The sequence below is a fragment of the Lytechinus variegatus genome, chromosome 1, assembly GCF_018143015.1.
Source record: "Lytechinus variegatus isolate NC3 chromosome 1, Lvar_3.0, whole genome shotgun sequence".
Taxonomy (NCBI): Eukaryota; Metazoa; Echinodermata; class Echinoidea; order Temnopleuroida; family Toxopneustidae; genus Lytechinus; species Lytechinus variegatus.
This window is the reverse complement of record NC_054740.1, coordinates 4,437,347-4,449,493: the sequence shown is the minus strand read 5'-3', so window position 1 is coordinate 4,449,493 and position 12,147 is coordinate 4,437,347. Positions and strand designations below refer to the sequence as shown.

The following is a 12,147-nucleotide window of genomic DNA, read 5'->3' as shown; positions in this document are numbered from 1 at the left end:
AACCGCCGTATATCTCATGAGATTGTTGGCTGTGTACGTGCGTTCAGGCTTGTTTAAAGCCCCAGGATTCTCTGTCGGCATTTCTATGCCTACTTTCTGGGCACACCCACCGTGCCGGGTCGGCGAGTTTACACCAAACTGTTCGCCGCCAGGCCATCGGTCGAGCTCTAACAGTCTATCTTATAGACTGCCCTCTATGTGGGTCAAGCTTGCGGGCGTCTCCGCCGTTTCCTCCTTGTGTGGAGTGGGCTACGGTCGATGTTTTTACCGTGCCCGTTTGTCGAATCGTCTTCTTTTTAGAAGCCTTTTCACTCGGCACACTCGAGTCGCCTCGCATGCTGCTTTCATCCTCCTTCCATGCAATGCATGTGGCCATGGTCACCGCGCGACCGAGGATGATGTAACCGTGGATGGATGTATGCTTATGCCTGCCCAACCACGATCACTACGACCCGCTTTCTCTCGGGCCGACTGTGGATGAGTCTCTCCATGTAAGTGATTTACTTCACTGGAGTTCTTCTTTTAGAAACTTAGATTCTCATCCCCCGCTGCTTAGGGCGTCATTTTTGCCGCCCCCCGCAGCTTTTCGGAACTCCTTATCTTACCGATATCGGACTGTTCCACGCTGCCGCAACCGGCGCCGGCGGTGCTTGCTCTTACGATCACCAGAGAAACCAGGCCTTGTGGCTGTTTTCATAAACAACTGGTTCTCACCGCAGACTGAAGGAAATTTTTGTGATTACTTTCCTCAAGTCTCCTTACTCCTTCGCTTGTTTCTTCAAGCGAGGACATCGACACTCTTAGCCAGTTTCCGTCCCTAACTTGATAGGACAGGGCCGTTGCTACCTCATTCGATTCCGTTCGGAACGTAACTGTTGAGGTATCATATCTGGCGATGTCTGTTGGTTTAGAGCATCTCTTGATTGTCGTTTACACGTAAGATCATGACAGAGACTTTTTTCGCCAGCTCCCTCTGGCGTACGCTTGCTGCTGCTAGGGATTTCCCCGCCCAGCGGACATCCATCGCAGCCTAGCCTTACGGGCTCTCTCGGCGATGGTGGCTTGAGCCAAGCCACCTCTTCCACCGCGGGCGCTGCACCCTCAGGCGGGTGCTTTAATCAGTACGGGAGAAAGGGGATCCTGAGTTCTCTCTCGATCACTCGGTCTATCACACTTGTTTTGTCGTGATGTGTACCGCGCTGTTTCTCTGACACGCCCGGTTGAGCTGTTTTGACCAGACTGCTCTATTCTACATAGGCAGGAGGTCCGCGGCATTTTCTTATTAACAGGATGGCACTCAGTCGCTTTCTCGACACTTGACTGCCTTACGAGTGGTTTTCTTAAACCTTACTCTCCGTCGTTCCAGGTCCCTTTCGGACCGCTAGAAACGTTCTGCCACAGCCCTCTATCAGAATTCTGCAGATGTTCTGCCCTCACGCATTTGAGACAGATATCGAATTCTGGGCGCTTTCTCCCACGCGGAGGCTTCTGAGATATCTCGCCTTCTCAGATTGATCGATTGATCACTTACTGAGCCTTAAAAGCTTCAGTTTTCCGATCACGATTCTTGTTGAAATTTTCAACAAAATCCGAATCTTACGATCTAGTCAGCTGGTGATGTTGTTCTCCTGACACTAGGCCGAGGGCCCATGATACTTAGTATCATTCTTCTTGGGCTCTTTCTATGGAATCGTCGTTTACGACTTCTTGAGGACCGCCTATTGACGCTCCTCTTTCCTTCACTTCCTTGTTCTTAAGGACTTCTTCACATGAGGCTTTATTTGCCTCCTCTGTCCTTAAGGCAACGGCCTTCGTGTCTTCATCTCCCTATTTTTACGCACTTCTTAGTCTAGACATGCCTCCCTTCACGTTGAATCCGTGTTGGTCTAGCAAATCAAATGGGTATATCCCAGTTATTGATAGTAAATTATGAAAATACCATGATTTTCTTATTTACGAGATAACTGGATATACCCATTTGAACCCTCCCTCCTACCCCTCGCCTTGTGTGACAACATGTCTTGCTTGCAGGCTCATGAGAGGATATGGACGCCAAATTGCGCGATGATCTTGGGATAGTGCGTTAATAGGGAGATGCAGCGCGCGCGCAGGAAAAATTGTGTACTCTATATTCGGCACGCAAGTTAATCGTAATGAACTAGCAAATCAAATGGGTATATCCAGTTATCTCGTTAATAAGAAAATCATGGTAAGTATTTTCATATTTGGTTAAGAAACTCTTTGTGGTGTTCTCAGCAAATGAACATGAAAAAAATTGCGGTATCTGAACAATTTCTTATGTATTATATTGTTTTTTGCAATTTCTTATGTATTTTTTTCTGTTTTGAGCCTTTTGATTTTTATTGTTTTTTCAATGAACTTTGTCAGGGACTCATTTTAGATCATAAAGAACATAAAATAAATCCATTTCCACCTGCAAAACTAAAAATAATCACATAGTTATGATTATGGGTTGAAAACACAATTTGCATTCATTTGACTTTGTACACAAAATCATGTTTTTGGAGCAAATTTTGGTCTGCGTAATTTCGGAACTATGTACCCGGTCGTCGCAAATTTCAAGACTTGAAAGTAAAAAGTCACCGAGTGGCCCTGTAAAAAATATGGCACGGATCGATGGGGGGGGGGGGGGCCTCCGAGGCCCCCACCACAACCTCGACAGGATTATATATTCATCCAGTGTTACAGATTTATGTTGTAGGTTTTTTGACAAGATGGCAGTAAATAATGTCTTGATAGACAAGGAAATAGAATGGAATTGCCAGTGTGAATCTCATCTAGGCTTTAAATTGATGTGGTTAATTTTTTCATTTGATGCAAGAAACCCCCCAAAACATGTTACCATTTGTCAGTGCCATGTGACTGTTCTATTAGCTGATAATTACATGACTGGAGGCTGATAGTAGATTTCCCTTCGTCAACAAAAAGAGATCGCACCATCTATTGATTGGATGTACATATACTTTTAAATTTTGTCTCGCCTGCCTAGCATAGGCAGACTATAGGCAACGCTTATCGGATGGAGACAGCAGCGGCGTCGTCAACATTGAAATGTTAACCAAGGTTAAGTTTGTGAAATGTCATCATAGCTTAGAAAGTATATGGACCTAGTTCATGATACTTAGACATTAGGGTAGTGGTATATCGCTGAAAATCCTACCGGAGTTTCACGTCACATGACCAAGGTAAAAAGGTCTATAGGATCAATGAATATCAAACCGCGTAATGCAGGGGCGAGACTGCCAGAGGCGTTCCACTTGTTCTGTTTGTTACTATTAGTTAATTCACTCTAATTTTCCTTGCTTTGAAGGTACCGAACAGTTACCAAGATAAAAGTATCCCAGCAAGTTCAACTGGAAGATTCCCTCATAAGTGCCCCAGTAGGAGAACTGTTTGGGACTATCTCCCTTGACAAGCCACTTCATGACGATTCAGAAACTTCCCGTCTTGTCCACGAGTTGGTTGAGACCGTCTTCATCAAATTTCACGAGCAGTCTGAAGATGTGTACGAGGCTCCAAAGGTTCAGTTTGAGGAGGATGTCATTGTGGTATCCCTAGGTCAAGCATGTGTGAAGCAGCTTCATTTGAAGGCTAATAGAGATGTTCCAGTGACCTTTCAATGTTGCATTAGTCGTCAGCGGTTTTTGCGGATGCACCATGCTGTTGACAGAGTGACATGTATGGACACTGTGCTACCCCAGGGACAGCAGCCCAATAGGTAAGTGTTTTGTTATAGTATCACCTTCATCGTAGAAGCTAGATTGCACCACACATTTCCACACATTGTGTTTGTTTATATTGTCAGGCTCTATGGTATGAAGTTTGGGTCATGAGGCTAATCAATTTTCACAGATGATATGAAATGGATATCAGGATACAAAATGTAAACCAAATGTAGGTTCTCGCAGTGATTAAACTGTACAATGGATCAACTTTGAAGTTGTCTAACGTAAGCATTTGGTAATGACTATGATCCTATGAGATATTTGGTTTCAATGTCAAAGGTTATAGAGGTCATTGAATTCAAGAAAATGGCTTGTTGTAAACAACAACAAAAAGAACAAAACTAATGAATGTTGGTGAGTCAATTTCAAATCTACTAGATGGGAAAGGACAGTGATTAGATTATTGTAATTAGTATCATTTATTTATTCATTTTTTTTGGGTGGGTGCTCAAAGGTTCTTAACCCTAAAAAGACTTGTGGGGGGGGGGGGGCTGATTCCGCCCCCCTCGACATTTTTCGCGATAAATCCGCCACGCAAATTTTTTTGACCGCGTCACTCGCTGACTTTTTACTTTCAAGTCTCGCGCAACTTTTGAGACCAAAATTGTGACCCCCGGGTATGCGGTTCCAAAATTACGCAACATTTTGTAAGTGCATGCAGACCCAAAATTACTCAAAAACATGAATTTGTGTACAAATCCAATGCAAATAGTGTTTTTAGCCAAAATTCATAAATGTATCATTATTTTTCTTATTACTACTTAAAATTAATTAATTTTATCTTTTTTTAATGGTCAAAATAAAGTCCCCGACAATTTCCATGAAAAAAATAATAAAAAATAAAGTCGAAAAACAAAGAAATACATAAGAAATTTAGAAAACAATAGAATACATAAGAAAATAAATGTGATGTTCAATTTTTTGAAAAATAAATTTGATCAGATGCCTATCTACAGTATGTGAAACAAAAATTAGCATTTCAGGGGTATTATTTTATTAATTAGAGCAAACTTATGGTTTTATGCATAAATAAGCATAATTAATGAGATATGAGATTTTTTGCAGAATTTGATGTTATACTTTTGTAGGTAATGCCATGGGTAATGCGTGTGCCAATTTTCGTCGGGATCGCGCGATCGACGGCCGAGATCATAAGGGGGGGGGGGGGCTGAATCAGCCCCCCCCCCAGTCTTCTTAGGCGTCGAAATAGCCCAGTCTATTTGAACCTACAAAGCTAGCTTCACCGTGAATGCACATACAAAGTATACCCAGGGATATGCAACCTGGTATACCCTACAAGAAGGAATACTGGCTTCAAGTCATGTGACTCAAAAAGCATTAGTTTTAGATATCAGGTGACCTTTTTGAAAATGAAGTAATTTCAGAAATGGGAGATCATCTATTTCAAATGTCATGTATTTATTCATTTTGCAGATAATCTTGATATCTGTAAATATTTTAGGGTGAGGGTCAAGATCGTCCCAAATAATTTAGGAATCAAAGCGTTAAGATCACAGATAAAAATTATATGATGTAAACTTAAAAGATCACAATTGAAAGAAAAATCAAATTTTAACATGTCTTGTGTATGAACGTGGGAATATCTGGTAAGATTACTGGTATATATTTTTTTTCTTCAAAATTTGAAAGTTTAATGTGATGATATATACATGTATGTTCTTCAGATAAGGCATTGGTGGAGGAAATAGTTTGACTAAGCAGATGAGAATTATCTAGTTTTAATTTGAACATGAACATGGAAATGTAAGTGCAGAGCTACAAATTAGTAGGATTTTATTATGTTAAGTAGGAATCCGTAAGTGGAAAGTGACATAAAATAGGGTTCCCCCCTAGATATACATGTAGGATATTGAAATTTTGGTATGTTTTTCAAAGTGTTTAAGAGAAGAAAAAGGCTTGATAAAAGAAAGAAAAAGTATTAGACAATAAGTTTTTTTTTTATATTAAGATTGGCAGTGTTGTAATTGAACTTAACAAAAAGATCAAAAACAAACATACAAATATAAATTACACACTAAAATGGTAATCCCGAAGGAAATACATGTATCCAAATCTAAAATATAAATTTTGATGATGAGACAGGTTTCCAGAAGTAGATGAGGATGACTGCCATGAGGGTCTGAACCTACGACAAGAGCAGGTGGTTCGTCTTATCAAGTCATTAGGAACTGCTGAAAAAGAAGCTACATCTTACAGCGGTCCAACCATGATTCTTGGACCCTTCGGAACAGGAAAGACGCATACGCTGGCCAATGCAATACAGAGAACGCTTACAGAGAGAAAAGATGCAAAATTTCTGATATGCACTCATTCAAATAGGTGTGTCTTAAAATTATTAATAATGAGGGGGGGGGGGGAGGGGCTAAATTGACCCCATTGATACAAAAGCATGTTGTGAATTTCGTGAATAATTTTATATTTCAGACCTTTACGTTTATAATTTTGTGGAGCTCAATAAATCGCTCTCCTTATTTTTTTGAGGAGCTCAATTGAGCTCCTCAGAATCGCTCTCCATGAGGAGCTCAAATCAATTCATTACAATACATGCATGATAAATTGTAGACTTTTCTTAACATTGTATATGCAATAGATGTGGAGCTATTAATAAATCTGTGGTGAAACAAGGCCTGGGTCACATCAATACGTTTACAAGATGTCGTACGCGCTCCTGCTAAAAAAAATAATAAAAAAAAATCTATGAAATGGCCTTTTTTTTCCATAATTCCTTGAAATTAATTCGATTTAGTTGAAAACTATCAGAAAAATGAAGAATATTCACCTCTTTCCCGACTCTGATTTGAACTTACCTCGGTAAATATTGTAGTCCCACATGTAGACTTCCATGGTGTTGCCATGAAAATCTACATATGGGACTACATGGGACTGCAATATTTACCGAGTTTAAATTAAAATCAGAGTCGGGGAAAGAGATGAATATTCTTCGTTTTTCTGATAGTTTTCAACTAAATCAAAGTAATTTCAAGGAATTATTAAAATAGAAGGCCATTTCACGGATTTAAAGATGTGAAATGTGAAATTTTAGCATTTTTTTTTCAATTTCTTTTTTTTTAAGAGCGCGATTTTTTGCTCTCCTTATTTTTTTTTAGGAGCGCTGTAGGCAGTCAGGGAAACTCCCGCTTTTCCGAGATCGTTTGAAATGTCCCTTTTTCGAGATAGTTGCGTTCACCGAAGCGTGAATCACCGCTGAAAACCTTCGCCCTGTGTAGTCTTTCTCGGTTGTTTTCAGACCCTTATGTATGTGTGCGAACACTCGGTAAGAGCGGTGAAAATGTGTACGCGTGTATACAACCATAGAGCTGTTAGCTCCATGATACAACCGTGCATTTTTCTGGACATTGTTATCTTTAGAACATGTGCCTCTCTCTCCCCCTCTCTCTCTTTCTCTCTCTTATTTATTGTCAAGCATTCAATTTGATTTTCGTTCATCACTTACCCTTAATCCTGACGTTAAATGTACCGTAATTAGACCATATTTTTGGATCCACCGTCATATCCGTAATATCCAACTTTCATGTTAATTCCACCTCAGCATTCATCTTCAGCTTATGATCTGATGCACAATCCATAATCAATTCATTATAATATTATTTCCACTACTAGTGCCGGCGGAAGTCATGGAAATTATTAAGTCGATATGCAATTTCAAAACATGCCGAATACAGGTCTGTCCTAAAACAATCATTGGCTGGTTGACGAAGCCAACAAATTGGAAAAAAGTATACTGTATTCACCTTCAAAACATACATACTGCAAAGTATTGGGGCTAGAAGTCACCAAATCAAGTGCATTATAAAAGTCTGCCTGTCAGCTCGATCCATGTCCAAACTTCCCTCAAACGTCCAGCCCAGATGAGAATAATTATCATGATGTCATTATGATCATGACCATTCTCCATTCGACATGATCCATGCTAGCAGTGAACAGGTGTGAGATCAATGGTTTAGATTATGAACATTATCGAGAACTGCATATCCATTTTCCATAGCACTAAACCGCCGGAGAGCTGGTTAGAGGTTATTACCATAGGAACGAATATATTTTCCGAGTCTTTCTTATCATATATTACGTAATGCCGTACCCAAAATAACTTTCAGCATGATCATGGAATGTCCATGGTAGTGGTAGTACCATAGCTCTATGCACACTTTGTACACGCAATACACGTACACACACACATACTACACGTTCGGCTACAACATGTAGCGGAGTATCGCGGCACAAAGGCTGAACGCAGAGACTAACCTCCTCTTACGAGAACTTTTGCTTGCATTTTTTCAGCATAAATGTGTCTTCTTTCTTCAATAGCGTCTAAGCACCACGGTGGCGAATTCTATTTTTTGGAATATAGATGAGAAATTTAGTTTTCTTTAACATATTTGAAAATAAAAATCCGCCACCGTGGTGCTTTTTTTATATGAATTTTTTAGTGAGGGTATGTCAAAAAACCCCATTCAATTTGTACAGGAAAGCTATTCGGTGAGATCCTAAAAGATTACGTCATGCGACCACAAATCCCTGTTTATCGAGATTCTGTCGCTCTCGCAAAAGCGGGAGTTTCCTTGACTGGTAGGAGTGCCGGCGCGATCGCGCTCCTCAAAAATGAAGGTCTGATATTTCCTGTGTGCACCTTTTTTTCTTGACTAAATTCATATCTTGATTCAACTTTTTAAGTAATTTTAAGTTATTATTATCATTATTATTTATTTTTGTTGTGGGGGGAGGCTTTTATTCATTCATCTTAGCTTTTAGACTGTGTATTGACAGCTTATTGTCATTTATGCCACACTGTACAGTTTAAAATTGATACTGATATTTTTTGGACTTCATGATATTTATGAATATCAAAATTATTCCCCAGTTCTCCCCTACAGTATGTTTTATATGTTGCTCCTTTATTAGACAATATCATTCTTATTTCATTATCATTTAAAGTCAGATGTATTTCATCCATTTGCAGAGCTCAAAATTACTGTTGGCGTTCTTGGAACTTGTAAATAATATTTGTTACTTCCTGTCCTGTGCTTTCATATACAGTGCTGCTGATCTTTATATCAGAGAATATCTTCATGAGTTTTGTGAAGATAGAACTGATATCTGGATGGTGAGGATCTATACAACGATGCGGAAACTGAATACCATAAGTGAAACAGTGAAGAAGTACATGCTTATCAATGCTGAAGGACCACGTTTGCCCACAGAAGAGGAATGTCAAGGTACGTTTAACCCGAAAAGACGGGGGGGGGGGGATTCCACCCCCTCTACATTTTTCATGATATATCTGCCACGCGAAATTTTTCAACCGCGTTGCTCACTGACTTTTTATTTTCAAATCTATTTTTCAAACTTTTGAGACCAAATTTGCGATGCCTGGGTAGGCGGTCACGAAATTATGCAACATTATGTAAGTGCATGTCAGACCCAAAACTGCTCAAAAATATGAATTCATGTAGAAATAAAATAACAATAGTATATTCAGCCAAAATTCATAAATGAATCATTATTTCTAATTTTACTGATTAAACTTAATTAATTTGGTCTTGTTTGTGATCAGAATTAAGTCTGCCACAATTTCCATTGATGAAACAATGAAAAACAAAAAGTCGAAAAACATAGAAATGCATATTTAAGGAAGTGAAAAAAAAACAATAAAATACATAAGGAAAAAATGCGATACCAAATTTTTTTGAAGTACATTTGATGGGGATCCTACAAAATGTCCGTGAATAAAAAGATAGCAGTAATTTTGGGGCCATATGATAGTTGATTTCAGTTTTCATCTTACCCTTATGCAGTCCTTGTAAACACGATAACTTCAGTTTGACTTAAAGGGGAATGAAACCTTTGGAACAAATAGACTTGTGTAGAAACAGAAAAATCAAAGAATAAGAATAAATAAAGTTTGAGAAAAATCGGACAAATAATGAGAAAGTTATGAGCATTTGAATATTGCAATCACTAATGCTATGGAGATCCTCCCATTGGCAATGCGACAAGGATGTGTGATGTCACTGATGAACAACTTTCCCTTTGGTGGGCTATAAAATACCCTCAAAATGTCTCTTTTTGCTTTTTCTAATGATGATACAACCTCTTTATCCATGATGTATTCTTAAAAAATATGTAATACATGCCCTCATGTAGAAAGAACACATGATCTATGGATAGATGTGATAAAAGAGGCAATTCAAGTGAAATATATGCTTAAGTAATGGGGAGAGTTGTTCACAAGTGACATCACACATCTTTGTCGCATTGCCAATTTGCTATCTCCATAGCATTAATGATCGCAATATTCAAATGCTCATAACTTTCTCATTATTTGTCCGATTTTTCTCTAACTTTTGTTGATCTGTTTCTTTGATTTTTCTGTTTTCACACAAGCTATCTTGTTCAAATGGTTTCATTCTCCTTTAACCTAGGCTCATATAATTTGGTGGGTATGATACAAGCATGGATCCCAGGAAGCCTATCGATTTTAATGTCAAAAGGTCAAAGGTCAAGGTCACACTGACATGTTTTCATCTTACCCTTCTGCAGTGCTTGTAAATGCGATAACTTCAGTTTAACTTAACCTAGGCTCATGTAATTTGGTGGGTATGGTACTAGCATGGGTCCCAGGAATTCCATTGTCTGTGAGGTCAGAAGGTCAAGGGTGAAGTCGCCAACTTCCACTTTTCTCTCTTGACCAATAACTCTATTTTCCACATTACAGGCGGCCGTATTATGTGCTCGCCTTACCGACATTCTTGTATTTTGTGAAGCTTCAAACTTGTATACATTTAAAGGTTGGGGAAGTATCACTGTATCACTTACATGTAGCATTTTGCTTGAGTTTCGGGCCTAATGAACAAGGTCAGAGGTCATTTTAGTTCAAGGTAATTTGTCCAATGTATGATATCATCAACAAAAACCTAACCAGTGTTATGAATGTGAATTTTAGAGGTTAATTATGTTAAAGGTATTGTTTAACTTTGTGAGCAGTCGATTTAAAAAAATTCTCAAACCAAGATGAAACATGTGTACAAGTGCATGTATTAGAACTAATAAACCCTGAAAACGACCATTATTGAGAATGAAAAGCTAAAACTACAAGGCAAACCCCGATTTTGTAAATAGGCGTCTTATAGACACCTAAATAGTACACAGAAGTGTATGGGATGAAATTAAGATGGTGTTTCCGGTCACTTTATATTTCAATTTTTTAAGCACTAAATAATTATTTTCGAACGCAATTTTTTCTGGGCTTCATTTTTGTAACATATCACAGACACAGGTGAAAAGTGTGACCTTCTAGCTTATATTTTTTAAAAGTCAAACCAATGTTAACCAATCACTTTAAGTTTGAGTCATTTTTGTGTGAAATTTACATATACTTGGTTATCAGCAAAAAGATGAATGAAATTTCAATTTACTTGGGAAAAGATCAAGGGTCATAAAATGTTAAACTGACATCAATCTTTAACCAAAAAATAAGAATATTCAAGATATTAGGCGGCTTGTCAAAGGTGTGCGTGCGTCTTTACCTTTATATTCCACGGCGAACCCGCTCAACGTTCCATTGTCCATTTTTCTTTCCTACGGGTCAGTGCTCTTGCCATTCAAGACGCCACCGTTCCCTTTTGCAGCGAAAACGGAAGCGTGCGCTTTGATCTTTTCTTTTGACACCACCCGGTTGTCTCTCCGTTAAGATGTTTCTGCATGAGCGCCCTCTATGTCCACGATATCGGCATTTTAGGCAAACTATTAAACGCCCGATCTCTAGTCACTGATCTGAATATTGTTGTGTCCTTGTATCGGTGTGCGTAGTCCAGTGGGGTATATATTTTCAAAAGTTACGCTTTCACATTTTTTGGGGAGAATTTTTTCGTTTCGGGTTTCAGTATTAACAAATTTCAATTAGATTTAGATTTCATTTCTTTAATAGAACAATTAAGCTTTAGCACGAGCATGTTGTTTTATTTTGAAGAGCATACCGTTAACATATTGAATTTCTGAAAGTGTTCAGGCGAGGGTAAGATTTTTTTTCATCACACTGAGCCCACACAGTCAGCATTGTCGGGTGAAGAGGAAAAATATGGAATTGTCCTTAACATCTTTGTAAACGAAATGCAAAAACCCACGCAAAAGATGCAATATAAATCATACCTTGGTCCAAAAATGATGGCATTTAAAGTAATACATTAAAACGCTACCGTGACAAAAAATAACAATAAATACATAAAATGCAACCGTTTTTTTCTGGAAAAAAGGTTGAAAACTAAGGGCAGCATTGAAATTCAAATTGAGCTTAATATAGGCCTATGTTTAATTTAGTTTAAATATTGTCACTTTTAAGCTTTATTCTTTTAAATCAAATGTA

At 38.5% G+C, this 12,147-nt stretch overlaps 1 protein-coding gene across 1 annotated transcript in view; it reads left to right on the top strand.

The window, feature by feature from the left end:
• The window catches only part of LOC121423688 (helicase with zinc finger domain 2-like), a 62,506-nt gene that overhangs the window by 10,963 nt on the left and 39,396 nt on the right, over nt 1–12,147 (top strand). The window contains exons 4-6 of the mRNA XM_041622847.1: nt 3,332–3,739; nt 5,850–6,086; nt 8,823–9,001. Coding sequence (XP_041478781.1) covers nt 3,332–3,739; nt 5,850–6,086; nt 8,823–9,001 — 824 coding nt within the window. The remainder of the gene's footprint in view (nt 1–3,331; nt 3,740–5,849; nt 6,087–8,822; nt 9,002–12,147) is intronic.